Below are 27,034 nucleotides of genomic sequence, written 5' to 3' on the forward strand. Positions count from 1 at the left end.
TTCTTCTATTTTACATACCAATACCAGAATCTCATACTGACCTTCATTTTTTTTGTATTTTGCATACCAATACTAGCACCTCATACTGACCTTTCATTTTTTGTATCTTGCATACCAATACCAGCACCTCATACTGACCTTTCATTTTTTGTATTTTGCATACCAATAACAGAATCTCATACTGACCTTTCATTTTTTGTATTTTCCATACCAATACCAGAATCTCATACTGACCTTCATTTTTTTTTGTATTTTGCATACCAATACTAGCACCTCATACTGACCTTTCATTTTTTGTATCTTGCATACCAATACCAGCACCTCATACTGACCTTTCATTTTTTGTATTTTGCATACCAGTAACAGAATCTCATACTGACCTTCATTTTTTTTGTACTTTACTTACCAATACTAGCACCTCATACTGACCTTTCATTTTTTGTATCTTGCATACCAATACCAGCACCTCATGCTGACCTTTCATTTTTTGTATTTTGCATACCAATAACAGCATCTCATACTGACCTTTCATTTTTTGTATTTTACATACCAATACCAGCACCTCATACTGACCTTTCATTTTTTGTATTTTGCATACCAATACCAGCATCTCATACTGACCTTTCATTTTTTGTATTTTACATACCAATATCAGAATCTCATACTGACCTTCATTTTTTTTGTATTTTGCATACCAATACTAGCACCTCATACTGACCTTTCATTTTTGTTATCTTGCATACCAATACCAGCACCTCATACTGACCTTTCATTTTATGTATTTTGCATACCAATACTAGCATCTCATACTGACCTTTCATTTTTTTGTATTTTACTTACCAATACTAGCACCTCATACTGACCTTTCATTTTTTGTATCTTGCATACCAATACCAGCACCTCATGCTGACCTTTTATTTTTTGTATTTTGCATACCAATAACAGAATCTCATACTGACCTTTCATTTTTTGTATTTTACATACCAATACCAGCACCTCATGCTGACCTTTCATTTTTTGTATTTTGCATACCAATACCAGCATCTCATACTGACCTTTCATTTCTTGTATTTTACATACCAATATCAGAATCTCATACTGACCTTCATTTTTTTTTGTATTTTGCATACCAATACTAGCACCTCATACTGACCTTTCATTTTTGTTATCTTGCATACCAATACCAGCACCTCATACTGACCTTTCATTTTATGTATTTTGCATACCAATACTAGCATCTCATACTGACCTTTCATTTTTTTGTATTTTACTTACCAATACTAGCACCTCATACTGACCTTTCATTTTTTGTATTTTAGATACCAATACCAGATACTCATACTGACCTTCATTTTTTTTTTGTATTTTGCATACCAATACTAGCACCTCATACTGACCTTTCATTTTTTGTATCTTGCACACCAATAACAGAAGCTCATACTGACCTTTCATTTTTTGTATCTTGCACACCAATACCAGCACCTCATGCTGACCTTTCATTTTTTGTAGCTTGCACACCAATACCAGCACCTCATGCTGACCTTTCATTTTTTGTAGCTTGCACACCAATACCAGCAGCTCATGCTGACCTTTCATTTTTTGTATCTTGCATACCAATTACAGCATCTCATGCTGACCTTTCATTTCTTGTATCTTGCATACCAATTACAGCATCTCATGCTGACCTTTCATTTCTTGTATCTTGCATACCAATTACAGCATCTCATGCTGACCTTTCATTTCTTGTATCTTGCATACCAATACCAGCATCTCATGCTGACCTTTCATTTTTTGCATCTTGCATACCAGTACCAGCATCTCATGCTGACCTTTCATTTTTTGTATCTTGCATACCAGTACCAGCACCTCATGCTGACCTTTCATTTTTTTGTATCTTGCATACCAGTACCAGCACCTCATGCTGACCTTTCATTTTTTGTATCTTGCATACCAGTTCCAGCATCTCATGCTGACCTTTCATTTTTTGTATCTTGCATACCAGTTCCAGCATCTCATGCTGACCTTTCATTTTTTGTATCTTGCATACCAGTTCCAGCATCTCATGCTGACCTTTCATTTTTTGTATCTTGCATACCACTACCAGCATCTCATGCTGACCTTTCATTTTTTGTATCTTGCATACCACTACCAGCACCTCATGCTGACCTTTCATTTTTTGTATCTTGCATACCAGTAACAGCACCTCACCCTGGCCTTTCATTTTTTGTATCTTGCATACCAGTACCAGCACCTCACGCTGGCCTTTCATTTTTTGTATCTTGCATACCAGTACCAGCACCTCATACTGACCTTTCATTTTTTGTATCTTGCATACCAGTACCAGCACCTCATACTGACCTTTCATTTTTTGTATCTTGCATACCAGTACCAGCACCTCATACTGACCTTTCATTTTTTGTATGTTACATACCAGTACCAGAATCTCATACTGACCTTTCATTTCTTGTATTTTGCATACCAATACCAGCACCTCATACTGACCTTTCATTTCTTGTATCTTGCATACCAATAACAGCACCTCATACTGACCTTTCATTTTTTGTATTTTACATACCAATACCAGAATCTCATACTGACCTTTTGTTAATGTTTTGTATCTTGCATACCAAAAAAAAAAACCATCTCTTTTGCCCTTCAGTTATTATTTGAAATTTGCACACCAACATCTCTTACTGGCTGTGTGTTACTGTTTTGTTTCTTGCATAACAATAACATCATCTCTAAAAATACTGGCTATCATTGTATTACTGTTTTGCATCTTGCGTAACAATATCAGCATCTCTTATTGACCGCCCATTTGCATAGCAATACCAGCATCTGTAACTGGCCATCCGTTATCTTGCATAACAATACAGGCACCTGTTAGTGTTCATCATTTCTTCTCCTTCTGTATCTTGCAAAATGATGCCATCATCTGTTACTGGCAACCCATTATTGTTTTGCATCTTGCATAACAATACCCGGTCTCTTACTGTCCGAATGTGGTGTTACTTGCACACAAGATACAATATTTCTTTCTACAGCACACCATCTGTAAGTGTTGTGTGTACATTGTTCATTTCTGTTGTATTTCTACACATAATTGATATTGTTTTCATTGAGGTTGTAGAGTATTCGGGGTACCTATTCAGTATTCCATGCTGCTTACTTTTACACATACTTTGTGTCTGCCCTGCCCTGCCCTGTCTGTATCTTAGGTATCTCACCCTTTTCAGTATGTTTTGCCATGTTATGCAACTTGCAAACAAGACCCTACTCAAGTACTATATACCGTGCTAAACTATATATCACTGACTTCTATTGTAATTACACCAAAGTTACCAATTAAATACAACTTTTACACTACCATAATAGCACACCATGTTGAAAGACTTGAATAAGTGTTTCTTTTTTAACAGATCAATTTCAAGAGCAGAACTGTGAACCTAAAGACAAAATGCAACAGGGGCCTATAGTTTAAAGTGCATTGACATTGTAGTATTTATGAACTATCACATTGGGGCCTATAGTTTAAAGTGCATTGACATGGTATTATTTTATGAACTATCACATTGGGGCCTATAGTTTAAAGTGCACTGACATGGCATTATTTTATGAACTATCACATTGGGGCCTATAGTTTAAAGTGCATTTACATTGTAGTATTTTATGAACTATCACATTGGGGCCTGTAGTTTAAAGTGCATTTACATTGTAGTATTTTATGAACTATCACATTGGGGCCTATAGTTTAAAGTGCATTTACATTGTAGTATTTTATGAACTATCACATTGGGGCCTATAGTTTAAAGTGCATTTACATTGTAGTATTTTATGAACTATCACATTGGGGCCTATAGTTTAAAGTACATTGACATGGTATCATTTTATGAACTATCATATTGGGGCCTATAGTTTAAAGTGCATTACATTGTAATATTTTATGAACTATCACATTGGGGCCTATAGTTTAAAGTACATTGACACGGTATTATTTTATGAACTATCACATTGGGGCCTATATTTTAAGGTGCATTGACATGGTAGTATTTTATGAACTATCATATTGGGGCCTATAGTTTAAAGTGCATTACATGGTAGTATTTTATGAACTATCATATTTTTGAAATAAATATGGCACAAGAAATGTGTTCCCATTTTGTGCTCATTGGTGACTAATAATGGACTGGAGAATGGTTGTTGAGAGCAGATGCTTTAATTCCAGTGATTCTCATACAAGCAGTTGGATATTTACTGAAACCATTGTAACTGTCATTTTTTTCATTACCTTGGAAGAAAGGTGTAAATTAATATCTTTTAGATCTTCGCACAGGACGTGGTGCATTGTGAAGTACATATACTTTTTTAATTTCAAATGATTTGGTAGACAAATCTTACACAGTGAAACACAAGGCTGCAGTTGCAAATGACCTAAAAAGTAGACTACGATCTTTTAGAGCTAGAGAAAAGTAACAAAGATAAACATAAAATGAGCCAAATCCTCCCCCAATATGGAAATAGATTACAGTAAGACCACAAAGAGAAATGGATTCCAGTATGTCCATAGAATGGATTCAAGTGTGATCATAGAGAAATGGATTAAAATAAGACTATAGCATGGATTTGAGTATGAACATAGAAAAATGGATTCCAATATGACCGTACAGAAATGAATTAAAGTGTGGTCATAGAGAAATGGATTCCATTATTACAATAGAAGAACGGATTCCAGTATGACCATAGAGAAATGGATTCCAGTTTAACCATAAAAATGGATTCCAATGTGACCACAGAGAAATGGATTCCAATGTGACCATACAGAAATGGATTCCACTGTAACCATAGAGAAATGATTCTAGTAAAAACTGCATTCTACATATCATTCAAACAGTGGATTTAAGTAGGAATACTGGGAAGTCCTGCCATATATTTCTGTTTATTTTCCAGATTTTATGAAACACATGCTAAATGAATACAACAGAGGCAACACCTTAGCAACAGTCTTGGGAAAGTTTATTGGGGTAACAATCATTTAGACAAAAATGGCTTGCACAGGGTTCACGTTATTTCTTTTTGTTTTCAATAAATACAAGAAACAAAAGATAACATAATAAATTGATTTTATTTGAAATAAGCACCTGGAAAGGTTACACAGAGAGAGAGAGGTACAAATCATTTGTAGATACGCTAAACATTAGTACAGTAAGTTTTACATTGTCAAACAGTCATGCGCCATCCTTCAGCCGTGTTTATCCATAAATTCTGAAACTAGCGATGTTCCTACGATGTGTAACGACCGACAGTGGTAATTGTTTCTGAAAGTTCTATTACTAATATACCACAGTGAACTAATTCTGAGCAATGGAACATTGTACGATTTTTTATGTTTTTTTTTTCTATCTACCGGTAAGAACTGAACACAGCACCACTGCGACATTTTTTATACTAAACAAGAGAACAATACCATTTGTACTTTTTCATATCTTAGAACACAAATTTCAACATTTTATGGGCTTACTTGTCTAAAACATATTTTATTGTATGTTCAATTCCCATGACGATCCACAAAAAAAGTAATGTTGAGTGGTTAAACATTTGAATTAAAACGTCTTTCTTTGATCTGCAGACATATCTCCATTAACTGTATCACTGCCAAAATATCTAAAAGAATCTAACCAATATGTCAAGAATTTATAACATAATATAATTTCATTCTATGGTTCAAAATTTTTGGAAAAAACACGGCTGAAGCAGAACAGCATATATATGAACACGAATATTTATCGACTAGACATACAACTTAACACAAACCCTTTCAAAAAATCCAAAACACCATGAAAAATACTCATTAAATTCTGTAAATAAACAATAAACAAAAACAATAACCACCTATTTAATTAAAATTAAATCTGGAACTTATACTCAGACTAATTAGTAAAAAAAAAAACATGCAAATTTGCTATCCTTGATAACCTGTTATAGAAAACATGATTTAAGGATAAAATTCTAGTATTTAATCTTGTTATAGACCAGTCCTGCTTAGTAACATAAAATTTGCTTTAATACAAACATCACCGTGTCCTGCTTAACTGTTTGTGTAATAAAATTTAAAGTCAAAACACAACAAAAATTAGCTCAGTTAAACACAGAAGAACATAAATCAAAAAATCTGGATCTGATTACAATACTGATTACTGCTATATTGAGCTTAAAACAAACACAACAGAAACAAAATGTTACCTATAAAGTTCGTACAAAGTTTTAGTGAACTGTTATTAAATCAACTATTCAGAAAGTTAAGGTAAATTCATATACAATTTAGATTTTCGTTACCACTGCATACAAGTTTGGTCCGTTTTGAGAATTAAAATATAAAGTGGTATAATATATTTTAATTGTCTTTTTGATAAAGACTGTAAGGCTGACACATAAATCAAAACAGAGTGAATATATCTTTTAAATTTGTAAAATTAGTTTATCCGAAACAAAAGAAGTAAGACTGCAGGATTTTTAAAGAAACAGAAGCACAATGCAAGTTATTTCTTAATCAATGTTGTTTTTTTTTCTCTCTACTGAATAAAAATAATGTTGAATTCTCATAATTCTATTTTGGAATGACTTTTCAAGGAAAATTATTTTAATGAATGAAAAATTTATACAAGTGAATGCTAAATGTTTTGATCTTCATATGTATGACCTCTGACCTTGTAATGTTATGACCTTGAACCAGTGTTTTTTTCCAATGAGTAATGAATATGGGACGTTATGAAATGACATCATGTAAAATTCCTATTGCCTACTTCGGAAAGAAATATTTTTTGTAGAGTGTTTATTGGTAACTGAATATTACAACTTTGTAAACATTATGTAATGATTTTTGTAGGTAAAGATGGGGGAAAGAGCGTATATTTACAGCTTTACAAATAAGTAAACAAAAACGGTATTATCAAACAATTTGCACAAAATAGATAAAAGTTCCAGCTTTAAGCTTACATATAATCTTTGGCTATCATATTTCTTCATAATATTTTCTGCCTGTAATAATACAATATAACTTTTCAATGCAAAAAAAACAACAATGCAAAAAAAAAAAAAGACCTTAAATAGGTCCGCAGTAAATGCATTATTATATATAATTCTATACATGGATATTAACAAAATATAGTACAGTAAGTAAAATAAGAAAAAATATAAAGAATGATATACAACCTTGTGACTTTTTTTTCAAGGTCACAAAGTGTGACACCTTTTTAAGCCACAAATTGTGACATTTCTAAGTCACAAATCGTTAAAGTAACTTAGCGTGAAATGTGCACATGCCTATTTTCAGTAAGTTTTATTCGAAGAAATAATTGTGCCTGAACTTTCTATAAGCCAGCAAAGCAAAATGAAATATCTGTGGAACCTTGTAATGTGGCATTAGTACTATTTCTTTATTATAAAATGTAATATTTATCATATGAAATCCAAAAAAAAAAAAATTATATAGTACAGTTTTTGTGTCAAAACATTAAAACATGTGTTAGTACATGCGTTATTTCACTAAATGTGTAACGCTTTCATATAAAGCCAAGTTAAAGCTGAATTCTTTGTACAACACATAAAAAAGAGAGAAAAATATTTCAATAAAATATATTTATATATATATAATAAAACAAAACAACAGGTATAGAAAATGGATGCGAGTACTAATAATGTGTAAGAATAATTATTATTTACATAGATAAAGCTACTTTACCAAAGTTTACATATTAAATAGACTATTTCTGACTATATAATATATACATGCAACCTAGATTAAATATTAAACCCACTTAATTAAAATAAATGAATATTCATATTCATCTAATTTGCATAAACCAATGATTGTCAGTATAATTAATAAATGAATGCTTGACATATATATAATTTTTGGCACCAAGAGCCCTTTCACCAATCTGAGAGACATTTTAAAGATCTTATAATGCTTTTTTTTTCGTATGCTTAGTCTTCACGCTGCTAAATTTCTAAAATGGACTGGTCCATCATTTCATTTAGGGCAGTACCACTTATTATTCAAACGGGTGTTCACTGAAATTTTACTGACTGAATAGCGAATGCTGCAGACCAAGATCAGCATGCTCAAATGTGCAGGCTGACCTTGGTCTGCACTGGTCGCAAAGGCAGAAGGTAAAATACAAAATACATATCAAGCTTTTCAATGGTATTACTTGTTGTATTAACAGTGTAAAAATAAACTTACCTTAGTTTTTCTAAGATATATAAATCCTCAGTCTTCATACATTTTGATTATCAATTTCATGGAAGACAATTTCTAAGTTTTTTCCAAGACCGCTATATACCTTATTTTTTCTAAAACTACCATATACTTATGGTGGACATGTGTAGTTTTTCTACCAAGCTTTCCCAATAAAAATAATCTTTAATAACCACATAAGTATTTAGTACACTCTAATAACCTTTAATAACCATTATAATATTTACTACTTTAATTTCTAGAAAGTGTCCCTCAAAAAATGTACTCTGACTCATATGCGTAACATCTTTGTGATTTTGACTACAACTACCTTTAAACTAAGTTTCATAATAATGTGACTGCTTTTAGTGTGTGAGGGTATATATATTAAACATTTAATATATTTTATTTATTTGGAACTGCATTAAAATATTTCTCCATGTGCATTAAATAACAAGGTGCTTGGAAGTATGGTATGTCTGTAACCCCTTGTAACAAGGCTAACCTTTGACCTAGATATTTACATTAGCTGCAATGGCAGAGTATGACCTTGACCTCTGTCATGTAAAAAACAATGGCATTGATAAACTGTTACCATAAGAACAATAAATGTCTGTAATACTGATAGTGTTCTTTAACCAACTGAAATGCTATTTCATACCCTGGGTAAAATCTAGGTTAGTTAAAGCTTGAAATAACCTTTGAATTACATTTGTTTATCTCATAAATTTTATATCAATTAGATTATATAATGCAAGGTAATGAAAGAGAGAAGGGTGTAAGATATATCCAAAAAACTACTTTAGTAATATATATTTACCAAAACAAATACCATTACCCTACGATGAAGAACAGTTTTTGTATAACCAACAGTTATCTAACACAACTAAAATTTGAGCTGAAAAATGATGAACACATTTCCGTTTGACTACTCTGTACGCAATATTGCACACCTTACAAACATAAAACTTTTCTACTGAGAATTCTAACAGTAATATCATCTACTAATTAAAAAAAAATGTGATTTAATTTTTGTTATACTATATTGTAGTTAGAATTTCTTCATTTTGTCAGCATCACCAGGATTTTATATTAACAAAAATATAGTGTGGCATTTAGTATAACACAGAAAAAATCTGTGTATTCTGTGTATTTCTGTGTAAATTTCACTGGCCCTTATGTAATTTGAGCCACACATTTGAACATGAAATTGTATGGATCTATTTTCACTTAATACCTATTTTTTCTCCAACAAAAACTGTTATAATCACCCAAAAAATTACAGGTATTTTTAGGGTAGAGTATATACAGTTGAAACTCGTTATCTCGAATTCCAAGGGATCAAGCGTTTTATTTCGTAATAATCAAAATGATATTTTGTGCACCCATTTTCGGGACAGGACTTAAAATTTTTTCAATATAGCCAGAATTTTGAGATAGGCGAGTTCGAAATGTCTTCGAGATTGCCAGAATTTTGAGACGAGTTAGAGATATCCTGAATTTTGAGATAAGTGAGTTCGAGATAGCCAGAATTTTGAGATAAGTGAGTTCGAGATAGCCAGAATTTTGAGATAAGAGTTCGAGATAGCCAGAATTTTGAGATAAGTGAGTTTGAGATAGCCAGAATTTTTAGATAAGCGAGTTCGAGATAGCCAGAATTTTGAGATAAGAGTTCCTGATAGCCAGATTTTTGAGATAAGTAAGTTCGAGACAGCCAGAAATTTTAGATAAGTGAGTTTGAGATAGCCAGAAATTTTAGATAAGTGAGTTCGAGATAGCCAGAATTTTGAGATAAGTGAGTTCGAGACAGACAGAAATTTTAGATAAGCGAGTTCGAGATATCGAGATTCAACTGTATTAAGAACCCTAAGCTTTATATTGGCCAGTTTGAATAGATAGCACATAAAATATATAAATAATAGTATTAAAGAAATAAATGCTTTGTAGATTAATATTAAAATAATAAATTGTGTCTCAATAAAGAAGAGGAATATACTAAAATATCTGTTTTGTTTGTAGAATGTTGAATATTCCACTACTGTACCTACCAAAGAGTTTAAAAGCTTTGGTCAGCAATTTTCTAATATAAACGACAAAATAAAAGTTGCACATGTCCCTCTCTACAATAAAATGCTTCGTCTTAAACAAGTTTTAAATCATTCTATTAAAGCAACTCAACATCTTAAAACAAATTTTCGAACATACAAGTAACATAAAATATAAGTAATAAAATGAACACTTCGTTATGAACTAACAGTCTTTGGTAATTGAAGTCGAGATATTTTGACTACTAAAGCTCGTAACTATGGTAACTTAACTACCTGAACATAAAATATCTACAACCTAATCCCAGTATATTGCACAAGCAAAATTATACAACTTTGAATATCAGCAAATATGAAAAGCAAATAAAGAACCAATTAGCAACAGGTTATAGCTGTTTAGATATTCAAAACTCCAACAGTCCAAAGATATTAGGTTGAAAAAACAAGAGCTGTCGGAGGACAGCAACGCTTGACTATTTAACAGCCTTGTCGCTTGAATGAATAAGAAAGTCGAAAAAGGGGCATAATTTAGTAAAAAGTAAAATAGGGTTATGGAACCTGCATAGTGCTTATCAGCTCATGACAGTGGACAAGTGTGTGAAGTTTCAATCCATTCCCATTAGTGGGTACTGAGATACCAGCTTACATATAAGAATTTAACCCAAAACTCCTAAGTTTAAAAAGGGGCATACTTTTGTAAATTGCAAAGATGAGTTATTGACCCTTTGCACTGCATGTCATATCATGACAGTGAACAAGTGTGTGAAGTTTCAATCCTTTCCCGTTAGTGGATACTGAGATACCAGCTTACAAACAAAACCTTAACCAAAAAATTCTAAGTCGAAAAAGGGGCATAATTTTGTAAAAAAGCAAAATAGAGTTATGGAACCTGCTTTGTGTATGTCAGATCATGACAGTGAACAAGTGTGTGAAGTTTCAATCCATTCCAATTAGTGAGTACTGAGATACCAGCTTACATACAAAACCTTAACCAGAAAATTCTAAGTCGAAAAAGGGGCATAATTTTGTAAAAAAGCAAAATAGAGTTATGGAACCTGTGCAATGTAAGACAGTTTATCACAGTGAATAAGTGTGTGAAGTTTCAATCCATTCCCACAAGTGGTTACTGAGATACCAGCTTACATACAAAACCTTAACCAAAAATTTCTAAGTCAAAAAAGGGGCATAATTTTGTAAAAAAGCGAAATAGAGTTATGGAACCTGTGCAATGTAAGTCAGTTTATCACAGTGAATAAGTGTGTGAAGTTTCAATCCATTCCCACAAGTGGTTGCTGAGATACCAGCTTACATACAAAAACTTAACCAAATCGGGACGCGGACGCCGACGCGGACGCTGACGCATGGGCGAGTCCAATAGCTCTACTATTCTATGAATAGTCGAGCTAAAAAACTGTTTCATGATAAAATCATAAAATTCTTTGTGTGAAATGTTCACAATACTCAAAACCAGATCATGATGCCAAAATATACTAATGATTTCAATACATATTAGTAGTTTGTCAGGTAAATCTATCCAAATGTAGGACAAAACACAATTTACCCTCCCCTACCCACCACCTTATAGCCAAATTTTACGCACCACACCCACTTTAATTATATAAAGTTCCAACTTCTTTTATCATGTAGGTATTTAACATATTACTATAATTATCTTTAAATGTCACAGTGCAATGACTATCTAAACAACTATTCTGTCACCCATTTAGCCCTATATACATAAATATCTACAAATGAGATAGAAACTGTAACCAACCTATTTTGAATTAAAAAAAAAATTAAACAACATAGACTCTAATTTTCAATGAAGTTGAAAAATCAACAATAACCTTAATGTGGCATTATGTAATTGAAAATTTTAACAATAACCAAAATGTGGCATTATGTAATTGAAAATGTTAACAATAACCTAAATGTGGCATTACGTAACTGAAAATGTTAACAATAACCTAAATGTGGCATTACGTAATTGAAAATTTTAACAATAATCTTAATGTGGCACTTAGTAATTGAAAATTTTACAATACTCTTAATGTGGCATAATGTATTTGACAATAACCTAAATGTGGCATTCGAAGTTGCAAATTTTAACAATAACCTAAATGTGGCTTAATGTAATTGTTAATAATATTAAAGAGATCTTGACTATTTATATTTTTGGCATGAATAAAAGCATGAAAACAAATAAATTAAAAACCAGAAACTTGAAGCAAGTATAAAAATTGGTGTAACCCTACTAAAAACTGTTGTTTTATGATTACTGGCTTACACTTTAATACAATATACCACTTTATTACTCAGATTCCGTTGTTGTACAATATGGACATTAATTCACAAGATAAAATTATTTTCACCCTTTTTCAAAAATATAGCAACCTATTGGTATCATTTGATTACAGCAACCTATTTGTACCACTTGACTGCAGCAACCTATTTGATTTGCACCATTTGACTGCAGCAACCTATTTGATTTGCACCATTTGACTGTGACTGCAGCAACCTATTTGTATAACTTGATTGTGGCAACCTATTTGTATCATTTGACTGCAGCACTATCAAAGTGCAAGAACCTATTTGTACAATATGATTTCAGCAACCTATCTGTATATCATTGCATCAACCTATTTGTATAATACAACTGCAGCAACCTATTCTGTATATTACTGCATCAACCTATTTGTATAATACAACTGCAGCAACCTATTTAAATCATTGGACCACTGTAATGGAATGCATCTTCATGTGATATTCTAATCTAGGGCAGTGACAATTAAAAAACATCTGAAATCCTAATATCGTAACCAAAATTTAAACACTTAATTACCTGAAAGTGAAAAGGATTTCATTGTATTTTATTAAACCTGCTGGAAGTCTACATTAATTGAAATCAGTGCACAAATGAATCTAAATAGGGACTATTGGCAATTCATAACATCATATTCAGAAGTTTGATTGCAATAAACCAAACAAGATTGTATATTTTGCATTACATTACTGTTCAATTCTATTCAAAGAACAAAGACGAACTTCCAAGTGTTTCTATACAGGTCATATACAATATTCCTTTTTCATATTACGAAATCAGCCAATTTACAAAATAGATAAATCACATAGCAATTCAAATAATCATCACTGCCCTCATCTATCTTCTAGCTTTTTATTTGTTGTAACTTCTAACTCACTATATATATCTAAGGCAAATTTAAATGTACTGCGTGACTCCACTGCACCAAATTTAACTTTCCATAAATTGAATATTTTCAAACATATTCTCAGCAGATAATTGAACAAACACGAAAAGCAAAGATCTGTAATGCTTTGCGAAAAAAAAAAATATACGAAATTTAGCTTAGCTTCAAAAGTATCATTTAGCCTTACTTTAAACAACACTTATTTTGATTTTGAAGAATTGCATAAGCCATTTTATAATACTATTTTTGTTTAAACAAACAAATAGTTTTTAAATACCGTAATAATCAGCTGATGTCCTGAACCTTTGTGTCAATGTATGGATATGAGCTATGTATAACAATGTAAATTTTTGAGTGAATCATGAAAATGCTATAAGCAAACTGGTGTCATCATGTAACCTATCAAACTAACTGAAAAATCCTAAATCCTACAAAAGCCAAATTTAACATTCAGTAGTTTAGGATGAATATATAAAATGTAAAAATAGGTCTGTATAAAAATAGGTTACTCCTTACCCTTAAATTTACATTTCTCCAATTAGCATAATTATATACATAAAAACAAAAACAAAAAACACATGCAAAAATATCAATACAGTTCAGTTTTTAAAACTGTTTACAGAGCTTAGAAACTAAGCACTTGTGTTACTGGTATTACATGTGTGTTTTTTGCTACTCAAAAAACAGTAACAATACAGCACATAAATCTGTACCTTGTTTTATTCCCGAACAAAAAAAATGTCATCTTCTTCATTAAATACTCGACACTGTATCTCTACCTTTCTGCACCATACCATTTAAAATGGATCTTTGTCATAATCTTTAGAAGACACTGCATCTGAAGCCTTTTACTTCATCTTCCTTTTCTTCAGTGTTTTCCAACATTACAAGGATCTTTTATCACTCCTTTTGCATCAACATCATAAACTACATCGGGAAACTGTTCTGTAGATGTCCATTTATTAATGAGATATTGTTTTAAATTTCTTGATTAAGAGATGAAGTGTTTGTAAACACAGCTCAGGACTAAAGCTCTACCTCTAACACTAGTATAACAAAACAAAAGTTTTTGAGCTCCCATATGAACACAACAGTCTCAACTCGACACATCATAATTCACAAGTTTTTTCATAAAAATATATAAAACCAAAGGCTTTCAGAACACTTGAATAGCCAGGTAAGTCACAACAAAACATAAACTTTAAAGGCATGAACAATAAAAGTAATTGTAAGTTATAATACTTTGTAGTATATTTAAGCACTTTCCACTTAACTCCACCTCTAATAACTCTAAAAACATCAGCACAAAATAAGGTCAAATTGAACACTAAACTGTTACCCAAATAACCGGATCACTAAAACCCTCAAAGCACTAGTGCTACATTAAATTTTGTAGATAAGATGTTTGTGACCTTTTCTATAGAATCAGATGAAAACCATGTTAACAAGTAATGCTGCCTAGAACTCCCAATCTTCACCAGAATGTTGAGAAATACTTTGCTGAATTTTGTTTATATTTGAGCTTTTATCACCATTTTCCCACAAGTTTCCACCATTTTCTCGTACAATCACTTTCCCAGATTCAGTGTCATCCATTTCTGAATCATTCAAGGCATTCTCGTTTCTATTGTCCACAATATTCTCACTTGTGTTTTCTTTCTCTGTCTCATTCTCATCATTTGTTTTACCTAGACCTTTTTGTAAATTCTCGATTCTATTAATTGTTCTGTCTAAATGTCTTCCAGCTGAAACATACTGGGGATGTGATCGCTTACGCTTGTTTGCCCCACCTGCTTGTGACATATTTGGCATTTGCCCCTTCGAGAATTCAGAATCTTTATCAGTCTTTTCAAATGACTGATCTGTGTTTGAATTTTCATCTCCTTCAAATTCATCATCATCTCCACTTTCAATATCATCTTCTTCTTTTTCATTGTCTGAATCTTTGGCATTTTGTGTGTTTCCTTTGGCAGAAATTGGACTGGATAAATCCTCCACATTTTCTTCATCATTATCTTCATCGATTTCACTCCCATCATTAACATTGTTTTCCGAACCATGACTGCTTCTCTTATTGTTAAGATTAACTGGTTCAAACTTTGGGAACATCCATTGATTGGAATCTGAATTTATGAATCTGGCATGAAAACTAAGAGCATTAAGGGCTTCTCTATTATCAGACATGCTAGATATGTCACTGTTGTTTGAATTATCATCATTAGATTCCTCCTTGTTTAGACTCTGTTGACTGTATTCACTGAATGGGGTTGTTGGACTGGTTGCATGCTGTTGTTGTTTTGCACGCATACGATGATTATGGAACCAGTTGATGACTGTTTTAACACCAACACCAAGTGTGTTTGCCAATGCCTCTATAGTGTTCTGATTGGGGTATGGATCTCTGTTGTATGCTTGTCGCAGTCTTTCTTTCTGCTCCTCAGAAAAAAAGACTCTTGGTCGCTTTGGCAATGCAATAGAAGCATCATATCTGTCTTCTAGACTGTGTCGCCTTCTGCGATTGGCTGAAATATAGTTAAATGAATCATGAAAGCAAACAACATCCTAGAGTATGGTATCATTACCTGAAAGGAAGAAAATGTAATAAACAGTACACAAGCAAATATACTTAAATGTAGTAATGATAAACTAAATAATGTTTAATTATGCTGTTTGATATTCTGACAAACTACTTGTCTATTTCGTCCATATTTAATTTAAAATATACTGTCTTCTGCTGTAGAAAAAATACTCAAGACCTACCTTTCATTTCATTCTGGTAATGTTTGAGTCTTTCCACATTGTGTGGATCAGACAACCAGAGATGCATTTTGATAAATGGTTCTCTCCCTTTAATACTCAACATGTGCCAAGGTTTAGGTTTAGACAGAAGCTCACTGACAGAGCCCTGTGACAGTCCCAGAACTGCCTCTCCAAACAGTTTCTGTCCCAAGTTATTAAACTGAAGCACATCTTTCACACGTCCCGTCAGTTCCAGCGTATCAATTTCTGACGTCATGGCAACGACTTCCAACATTGAGGATGGATACGAGAATGAGGCCCAGTTAGGATGGTGAAGTTGGTGGTGCGAAGGTGCTTGATGATGATGGTGGTGGTGCATAAATAGCGGGTGCTGAGGATCACCATGGGGAACCGGTGGTGCTACACTGGGTAACATTAAGGGAGGCACAGTTTGGGGGCGTGTTGAAGGTGGTGGTGGTGGCGGAGGTTGTGGTGTGGGTTTCATATCAGTCTGGGGCACTACAAAGGGGAAAAATAAAAGAAAATTTTGTCAGAAAAAATAATTTCTGAAAGATCCCAATACATGTTTACTACTGTAGTTAGATGAATTAGAGGGGCAAATTAAATGCAGTGTATGATTTTCAAGCAGAGTTAATAATCAGTCAGAACTATAGAACGCAGCATGCAAAATAATGTATGGAATGTATTCAATCTGCGATCAAAAATAAGAATATCACTACTCAAATAACTCAGATATACAGACAGGATTATTAAATTTTTATCCAGGCAAATTCTGTTATGGATTTTGCAGTCACTTTAAGTTTCAAGTTTCAGAGAAACATGTAGAAGAGTTGACCTGCAAATGTTTCTGGCTCTTGAATGGTGTCCCACTGAACCACAAGCATTAAATAATGTAACCAGTCAGCTAGACTTTAATGTCTGTATATTCAATGCAGATAAAGCTGTAGTTAACAGATTTTCAAATAATTTTTTTTACTTAACTGTTTGTCCAAAACTGTTTCAGTCAAAATTGCAGCAATGTTATATAGCAGGCTTTTTTAATAGCCTGCTACAAAGTTAACAACTCAGAGACCATTTCAAAACAGCAGATTTACCTAATCAAATGGAGTCTCACTTAACCGTAAGTTTAAAATTTAAAGAAAATTTATCTATCACGAGGCCAAACTGGTGCACAATGCACAGTTTTTACCATATGCTAAAAAAGAGGTGCTCAACGCAAACTTTAATATATTTACCAAAAACTTAAATACATCCTTTTTTTCAGCAACAAAGGATCACATTCCTTCAAAACTAAAGACGAGTTTACTCCACATAAAAGTTCTAAAGTATCGTAACAATTAATTAACACAGTTACCTTTTTTCAGTAAATAACCTATTGTAATAATAACTTAGGATTAACTTTCACTAATACAGAGGTGATGATGATAAAACTAAAAAAAAAAAAAAAAAAAAAAGAATGAAAGCTGTGATTGAGCTGAATACATTCCATAAATTAGTTTTAACAGCTAACTTGTATTATACAGAAGCCAGGAGTATATCAGTTTTGTTATGTATAGTTCCATTCCGTGTAATAGTTATAGTGGCTATAGTAACTTATACATGGTTAACGGGTACAGATATGTATGTATTAGTAAACAAAACAGTTTGATGAAAGATGCGAGACAGGTTGAGTGCTGAATGGAAGTTCTTGATTCAGAAAGGGTTTCCTAATGTACTTTACATGCTTTAACTAGGCACTAGCTTCACGTAAGTGGCAAGGAAGAGGCGTTATCATGCATACTTTCTTACCAAAAACAGTTTTTGAAAACATCGAAAAGAGGAAAAGAGGTTTTTCTGAGTACAATGTTTACTATTAGAACATGTACTAAATGGGTGGCTAGTAAATTATTTAAGAAATAAATAATTTTGTAGTTTCCATCTGTCTTATGAAATATATGGGAATGTTCCAAGTGTGTGGAGCCATATTCCAAGTGTATGGAGGAACATTCCAAGTGTGTGTGGATGAATGTCCTAAGTGTGTGGAGGCATGTTCAGTGTACAGCATGTTAAAAGTGTGTGGAGGAATGTTCCAAGTGTGTGGAGGCATGTTCCAAGTGTGTGGGGGCATTTTCAGTGCTAAGGCATGTTAAGTGTGTGTAGGGATGTTCATTGCGGAGGCATGTTAAAAGTAAGCTGAGACATGTTCAGTGCGTAGGCATGTTAAAAGTGTGTCGAGACATGTTCCAAATATGTGGAGGAACATTCCAAGTGTGTGGAAGAATGTTCCAAGTGTATGGAGGTATGTTCAATGCAAAGGCATGTTCCAAATCTGTAGAGGCATGTTCAAAGTGTGGGTAGGTATGTTACAAGTATGCGGATGCATGTTCCAAGTGTGTGGAAGCATGTTCTAAGTGTGTGGAGGCATGATCAAAGTGTGCGGAGGCATGTTCAAAGAGTGTGGAGGCATGTTCAATGTGTGAGAAGGCATGTTCAAAATGTGTGGATGCATGTTCTAAGTGTGTGGAGGCATGATCAAAGTGTGCGGAGGCATGTTCAAAGAGTGTGGAGGCATGTTCAATGTGTGAGAAGGCATGTTCCAAGTGTGTGGAAGCCTGATCAAAGTGTGTGGAGGCATGTACAAAGAGTGTGGAGGCATGTTCAATGTGTGAGAAGGCATGTTCCAAGTGTGTGGAAGCATGTTCTAAGTGTGTGGAGGCATGTTCAAAGTGTGCGGAGGCATGTTCAAAGAGTGTGGAGGCATGTTCAATGTGTGAGAAGGCATGTTCAAAGTGTGTGGAGGCATGTTCAATGTGTGAGAAGGCATGTTCAAAGTGTGTGGAGGCATCTTAAGGTGAGTGGAGGCATGCTCAGTGTGTGAAAGCATGTACAAAGTGTGGAGGCATATTAAAAGTGTGTGGAAGCATGTTTACAGTGTGTGAAGGCATGTTTACAGTGTGTGGTTGCATGTTAAAAGTGTGTGATGTCAAGTTCAGTGTGTGCATGCATGTTTACACTGTGTGGAGGCATGTTTGAAGTGTACATACAAGTGTGCTGAGGCATGTTCAAAGAGGCATACTTTAAGCATAGTCATGTATTTCATACCCAAATAGAGGAAATATATCTTATGTTGACAGTTTTGTTTCTCCTTTCATACTAGTTTTATTGATCCAATGTTGCATACTTTTGAAGTTACAACAAAATTGTCAACTACCATGGGTTGTTCTAATGCATGCACACTTTCCATGGGATACTTCCAGCAAAGTGCTTTGATCTTGTGTGATGGCATAACGTATGTATACAACTCTGCAAACTGAGTATTTTGACCTCATAAATTTTACATTTATGGGACCAATAATTTCACAATAATTGAAATGCAAAGGGTATATACCGTCAACTAAGTAAGCAAATCTGGATCATATGTTTCCTACAGTGCAGTTAATACTTTAAAGCTACTGGAAAAAATGTGTCTGACAAGTTAGTTGAATTAGAATCAACTGCTATGGTGTTAAACCTTTTTCAATAACACTGTCCATGAAAGGGGGTGGGGAAAAAGACTCATGAAAGTAACTCTAGAAAGAAACAGAAATTCAGAATAATGACTGATGAAAATGATGGCTGGAAATCGAAGAATTTTGTCTAATGCTATGTTAAAATTACTTTAAGAAATTCAGAAAAAATATATATACACACAAAGGTCAATTTAAGTTACTCAATGACTGGTTTGAACTATAAAAATAGCAATCTTTTATTTTTGTTTTGGTTTTAATATTTTGATACTAATTATTACCTTTCAAAGTAGCATTTGATGCAATAAAAAGAAAAAGAAAATGTAAAACTTAAGATTATTGCTATTTTCTTGCTAAATTATGACAGAATTCAAACATAGCATAAGACAAAGGTATGAGTTAATGTTAATACCTGAGTATAGGGTATATTGTAGTTTATATGTTATAATTTTAGGCCATGGTGCCATGCATCCATCCGTCATGTTAGATTTTGCAGCTGCTCATGAAAACTGTCAGAAATTGTACACAAAATTACACACAAGATTATTAAAACATATACACAGAAGCTTTATAGATATTTAATTCATCAAGAGTTCATTCCCTTTACAACTCTTGATGCTGAAGGCATTGAAATAAATAAATATTTCTATAAATCTGTCCTTACCCCCTTCCCCACTGATTGTGCTAAATTCCTTCCAAAAATCCCTACTCACTAATACTATAACATTTCAATTTTTACCGCACCCCCACCCCCCTCACCAACCCCCACCTAAATTTTAAGAAAACCGAAACAAAATTTAAGACCTATTTCTAAAATTTTACAGAACGAAATCTAATCAGCATGTAAGCCACACTTCTTCCAAAAACACATGTTTTAAAGGGAGAGAATCATTACTTAAAGTAAAATAGATACCTGATCACCCAGCGCAACATTGATATAAATTGATATAAACTTCACAGTTCAAGAAGAATAAACAAAATGGACGAAAACAGACAACTATATATGTATATATGTCAATCCTGTCATGCCATTTAGTATGAAGCAAGTTAATTATCTTTTAGTATAAATATCCAATATGTAAGTACATTTATTGCAGTATTCAATACAAAATAATAAAACAGTTTCAACATTTCATGAAGAATAATCATTATTACAAAAAAGCAGTATTCATGATTCAAAATCAGTATTTCATTTAGTCAAGAAAAGTATGTCATACCATGTTTGTCAGTTAGATGTAAATGTAAAAGCATTTTGTTCTCAGGTGTAAATCCTATTTTTTTTGTTCTCACGTGTAACTCCAAGGGTATTATTACTAACCTTTTTCTACAAGATGGTTTTCTAAAGCACAACAAATAAAGGTCAGAAATTATTAGTTATGGACATTTAAAAGTTGGATTTTTTTATTTCTTTTATTTTGAAGAAAAGCCAAGTATCTATCACCCCCCCCCCCCCCCACCCAAAAAACAACAACATAGAATATTTACTAAGGCGACCATTAAAAGTCTAGTCTTTCGCCTTAGAGTATAGAGTATAACATGGTTTTCTTGACCAATAAAATAAATGGTTAAACTAAAATTTAGTAGACAGAAGGTCTTATGTACAGGGTACTTTCTTATGCTAATATGTATCAACATAGAATCAAAACAAAAACATTTGTTGATAGAAATTTCAGTTTTTTTTAAAACAATAAAAATAATACCAGAAACTGGTTAAGACAATCTGGATGAAATAAAATCAAACATATGGAAAAATAAAGAAGAAAAAATAAAGGAAATAAACCCTTATCATGCTGGACATGATTGGATCTGCCTTTGCGACCAGTGTAGATCATGATCAGCCTGCACATCCATGCAGTCTGATCAAGATCTGCAATGTTCACCATTCAGTCAGTATATTTTTGGTAAACACCCCTTTTAACAGTTAATGGTACTGTCCAAATCAAAAGAATCAATCATGTCCAGCATGATAAGGGTTAAAAAAAAGTTTGAACCGGAATGTGTATACATTGCAAATTTTGGCATTATTTAAAAAAAAATAACAAAAGACAGACATGTATACTAGAAGTATGCAGACAGAGGTTCACAAAGCAGAAGCAAAATGACTTTCTTGAATAATTTTTCATTTTTAGTACCTGAAAGTCCTAGCGATAAGGCTGCAGGACCGACCAATGGCAGGGAACCACCAGGGACGTTTCCCCGGAAACTCTGCCACATACTTTGTACTTCACAATCTAAATAAATTTCACGTAATAACATATTATAATACTAAGGAAAACACACATACATTATTTCATTCTTTAAAGTTTAGCTTAAAAAAGTACCCCGTCAATAGACCATTAACAAAAGATCAGTTTGTTATAAAATAAAGAGACCCTTATGCAAAGTTTCTTTTTCTAGGTGATTTAAAATAAATGACCTTAAATCTTGAGTTCTACAGCTTAGGTCAACCAGCAATGAAATGTTTAAAAGTAATAATACCATTCTAATTTTCTTGACTGAAGAGTATTTTTTTTCAGAACTGAAGAGTATCTTAGTAAAAAAAAAGACTTTAACATACCTGTATCTTTTGCAATTGAATTGCTTCTCATCAATTTGTCTGGCGCAATGTGATATTGTGATGCTACTAGCTTTGGAATGGCCTCTGCATCTTCCAGGAACAACTGCATTCGTATGAATGGTTCTCGTCCCTTCTGAGTCAACATGTGCCAAGGTTTTGGCCTTGCTAGCAAATCACTTACACTGCCCTGCGACAATCCTAGCACACTTTCTCCGAATAATCGTTGACTGATTGAATACTGACTTAACGTCTCCTTTACTTGCTTGACGAGATCTTCCGTGTTGATATTGGCGTAACTATCAAACTCCTCTTGAGTGATAGGCGGTAAAACGGCTTTCAATGGCTTGTTACAGGGGGCTCCGATCTGTGACCGATTCATTAATGAGTTGGCGATATTCTGCATTCGTTGAAGTGGTGAAGAAGAGTTATCTGTTGGTGAATAATGGTGAGGGAATGCTGTGTGAGGCACAGGCGATGTCTGCTGATGTGTTTCCGATTTCACTGACTTCTCAGTGACCTCATGGCCATTGACCTTAGCATGCATTTGAAAGAAGGCACTTCCAGCATGAGCAGAACTGTTGAGCGATTTGTCGGAGCCTCCTGAGGTCGGGGTACTGGGTGTTGAAGTGTTACGTTTACTGAGATCAATGGGACAGTTCCCCTGGTTTGCCAGCAAATCTTCCGATGTACTGTCTGGAGGTTCCGACTTAACTTTCATTCTCTCCGGGGATCCACGTATATGTCTTACCTCCCCTGGTTCTGGCTCGTCACGCATCCTTGCGTTCTGTGCCAGCCTGGCAAGCTCCTGCTGATACAGGGCACTAGCTGCAATATTTCCTGCGTTTTCCGCAGCCTGAGCAAGCTTAATCAGCTCCTGTCGATATATTCTCTCGACCATATCCTTTGAGGAAATTTCTGGATTATGTTTGTCTCGGTGTCTATCTGATTCACTGAATTTACGATAACGTTCCCGGTCACTGACAGAAGACAGAATTGAAGGCATTGGGGAAGTTGGGCTCATAATCGGCATGGATTGGCTCCCCTGTAACTGGCCATATGATCGCGCCATTTCCTGATAGATACTGCTGACCATTGCGTTCTGATGCTGCAACAATAAAATACAAATAACTGTTAACCCTCACCCTGCTAAATTTCTATAATGAACTTGTCCATCATTCAATTTGGACAATACCGTTAACTGTTAAAAGGGGTACTTACCAAAAAGATACTGACTGAATGGCAAACAGTGCAGATCATGATCAGACTGCATGGATGTGCAGGCTGATCATGATCTACACTGGTCGCAAAGGCAGAATCAATTGTGTCCAGCATGGTAAGGGTTAAAAATTTGACTTTTAAGGTTTCATAAGTTATACAGCAAATATGCTTAATTGAAAGCTGCAAGTTAGCTTCCTTCACGTTCAGGTTATATTTGTTTTGTTGTTTCTTTCAGGTTAATGCTATTTCTAAATATTATTTCACATAAATAACATCAAGCAGTTAACGTTGCCAGTGTTCCTGGATTCTGAACCAGTACTATTCTGTTCTCCATAAAAGACTGTCAAATTTTTCAGCATGAATCAGCAGGTAAAGAACGAATAATTTCAGATACAATATCTTCTATCCATTTGTCAGGGCGAACATATGACTTGCCCTAGGATTTAACTCAAGACCTCCGGATCTCTTCCTACTGAGCTAAGCATATGGGCTCCCTGAAGGTTATGAACATGTATATATTGGTGCAAAATTCTGGTATGAGTAAAGATCACTTTTCGATATATTTTTTAAGTATCAAAGAGGTGTGTGTTCTGGATTAATGTCTTTTTCAACAATTTTTCAGACATATAAACGACGGTGTCTACTTGTAGCAGTGAGAACAATGCCCCACTTTATAGTGCTGCCTCTCTGGAATATCCCGCCTTAGACACTGGGGTATGATACCCTACCAAGTTACATTATACTGACACCGGGCTGACCAGTCCTAGTACTATCCTCTTAATGCTGAGCGCCAAGGGAGGAAGCTACTAGTACCATTTTTTACGTCTTTAGTATGACGCAGCTGGGGATCGAACCCACGACCTCCTGTACTTGAAGCGGGCGCTCTACCACTAGGCTACCGAGGCGGTACATATTAGACAGAGAGTCACGATCATAGAAATGTAAAAATGGGCACCTCTTTACTCCAGACTTGTTCCAGACTTTTCTTCTGCTGCATGGCGTGCTGAGCCTCGTTGAGTATGTGAGCAATTCTTTCTTCCGTGGCAGCATCTTCACGTTGAATACTGGGTAACAATGGCTGTGAGCCTACAATTCAGATAATGTTATGTTCAATTTAAAAAATTCAATTCAATTTTACAGGAACAAAAAAGACCTAATTCTTTAAGCTGTGGTATATATTAGCATTACCATATTGCTACAGAAACAAAGGCCTTATTAGAGACGTAACATTAAAGTTGGTCAATCATACTGTGAACATTTAATATAATTTATATAGATCTGTTTGTTTGTTTGTTTGTTTTGGGTTTAATGCCGTTTTCCAACAGTATTTCAGTTATATAATGGCAGGCAGTTAACCTAACCAGTGTTCCTGGTTTCTGCACCAGTACAAACCTGTTCTCCGCAAGTAACTGCCAACTTCCCCACATGAATCAGAGTTGGAGGATGAATGATTTCAGACACACTGTCTTTTATCAAATCGTCATGAGTAATAATTGATAGTAATATAATAATACTTGATTTTACTGTTACATCTGTCGGACATTTGCAACAGATCTACATGTTATTATTACCTCCCTTTTCTATATCTTGCACAAACAAGATGGACTGACATCATATTAGTCCTTAACCTTAAGGTGCTGGCGACAAGTGATTCTGCCTTTGCGACTGTGCAGTCTGATCATGATCTGCACTGTTCGCTATTCAGTCAGTAAATTTTCAGTGAAAACCCCTTCGAATAATAAATGGTACCGCAAAAATTGAATTATGGACCAGTCCATTTTAGAAATTTAGCAGGCTAAAGGTTAATCAATAATTAATTTGAAAACATTTAAATAGGTGTCAAATGGAACTGTAAAAATAGAAAATGACACTGAAAATTTAAATATGTTTGCCTTAAAGGGAGGTAATAAAAAGATTTAGCAGCAGACGATAAAACTTGTATTTCTGACAGGAATTTGGTTCAATGTAGCTAGTAACACTGATCTTTAAATGAATATCTAGTAACAGAATACATATAAAAAAAAGTTTCTCAAATGCGACTGACCATCTTTAATATCACTGTCGATGTATCTTTTATCAACTTCATCATACTGTTATAGCTGTTATAGAGATGTGAAAAACATTCTTTTCTTGAGATATAACAAAAAAAATCTGTTTCATATTTTAGCGTTAAATGACATCTTTTCATAAAAGATTTTTTTCTGTTACAGAGCTATGTCTAAATCAATAAACAATATATATATATAGCAGAAGCTGGGGATGAATGAAGTGTAATACTATGCAATTTAATCATAATTCAAAAAATTAAGAAGAGAAAAATAACAACTTTCCAAAATTGAAAAGAAGTTTCCCTCTTAAAAAATCTTTAGAATTCTTCATTTTGTATTAAGTATATAAAATTGTATAAAACTAACCTTTCTTTGGTGAAATAGCTTTCAGGGCCATGATATTTCTATCATCTACGGCCCATGAGTGCATCTTGCGGTACGACTCTCTGCCCTTTTCCGTTAACTTATCCCACGACTTTGGCTTTGAAAGTAGTTCCGACACAGTTCCTTGAGATAATCCGAGCACATGTTTGGCAAACAAACGTTGTCCAATATTATGAATACTGAGCAATTCTCTCACAGTTTTGGCTACCATGGACGTATCTAGTCCTTGGCAACCGTTTACGTCAATTTTTGGCGGATTGTTATTGTTAAAATTCATCCCTAATCCCATAAAGTTTGCCATTAAATGGCTGTTTGAGAAAGCAGGGTGAAAGAACTGAGGGGATTGAGGGGGAATTCTGACTGTTTCGTTACTTGGCGGTCTGCCAGAACGACTCGTTTCACTAAGCGGAGAGCTCGGCACTTGTGGGGGAATATCTCCAGATTCAGGGCTCATTGATTTTTCTTCAAGATCCTTTTTAGGCGAAACTGCAGAAAATGCTGGCGATGATGACAACTCTGTTTTTGATGATGATGACTCAAGAGCGATTTTCTGCTGATAAGTTTCCGCGATTTCCTCACCAAGCATACTTGCAAATTCTTTGGCATTAGATGAGAGTGTTGGTGATGAATTTCCTGCAAGAAAGGTGTATATGCACATGACAGTACAACTGTAAAGCTTTACTTAACCTCAAGAAAAACTGGTCTTTAAAATTTCTTTTTTAGTCTCACAAAAAGATTAAACAAAGCCATGCAATGTTCAAAAAAAAAAAAAAGAAACTTCAACCAAAATATGCACCATTTTTCTAAAGAAAATTCTGCAAAATCCATACATAAACTTTGGGTCTGAGGATAGGGTGTCAAAAATAACACTTTGCTTTAGAGATTATTTTAAGCATATGCACAGGATGCATACCTTTGTAAAACAAACGACAATTATACACAGAGCAAGATGGATAACAGAAATTTGGTTATAAAAACAAACAACAAACAGTCCAGCAAGAATAAACAACTATCAGCAGACACGGTGGTATACTTATTCATATACCCTCTACATCAAAATGAACTTAAACAAAAAAATAAAGAATTTGAAAA

General features: G+C 33.9%; 1 protein-coding gene across 4 annotated transcripts in view; it reads right to left on the reverse strand.

Moving 5' to 3' along the window:
• Positions 1-5,103: 5,103 nt before the first annotated feature.
• The window catches only part of LOC123535227 (homeobox protein cut-like 1), a 127,669-nt gene continuing 105,738 nt past the window's right edge, over positions 5,104-27,034 (reverse strand). The window contains exons 12-17 of one of the 4 annotated variants that reach the window (XM_045317796.2): positions 25,925-26,575; positions 24,466-24,596; positions 22,293-23,397; positions 21,868-21,966; positions 16,251-16,748; positions 5,104-16,012 (exon numbers count right to left, since the gene is read on the reverse strand). In XM_045317796.2, the coding sequence (XP_045173731.1) occupies positions 14,949-16,012; positions 16,251-16,748; positions 21,868-21,966; positions 22,293-23,397; positions 24,466-24,596; positions 25,925-26,575 (3,548 nt within the window). In that variant the 3' untranslated portion in view covers positions 5,104-14,948. The remainder of the gene's footprint in view (positions 16,013-16,250; positions 16,749-21,867; positions 21,967-22,292; positions 23,398-24,465; positions 24,597-25,924; positions 26,576-27,034) is intronic. The other 3 variants (XM_045317797.2, XM_045317799.2, XM_045317800.2) reach the window with 3 other exon arrangements.

Source organism: Mercenaria mercenaria, chromosome 12 (genome assembly GCF_021730395.1).
Source record: "Mercenaria mercenaria strain notata chromosome 12, MADL_Memer_1, whole genome shotgun sequence".
Lineage (NCBI taxonomy): Eukaryota > Metazoa > Mollusca > Bivalvia > Venerida > Veneridae > Mercenaria > Mercenaria mercenaria.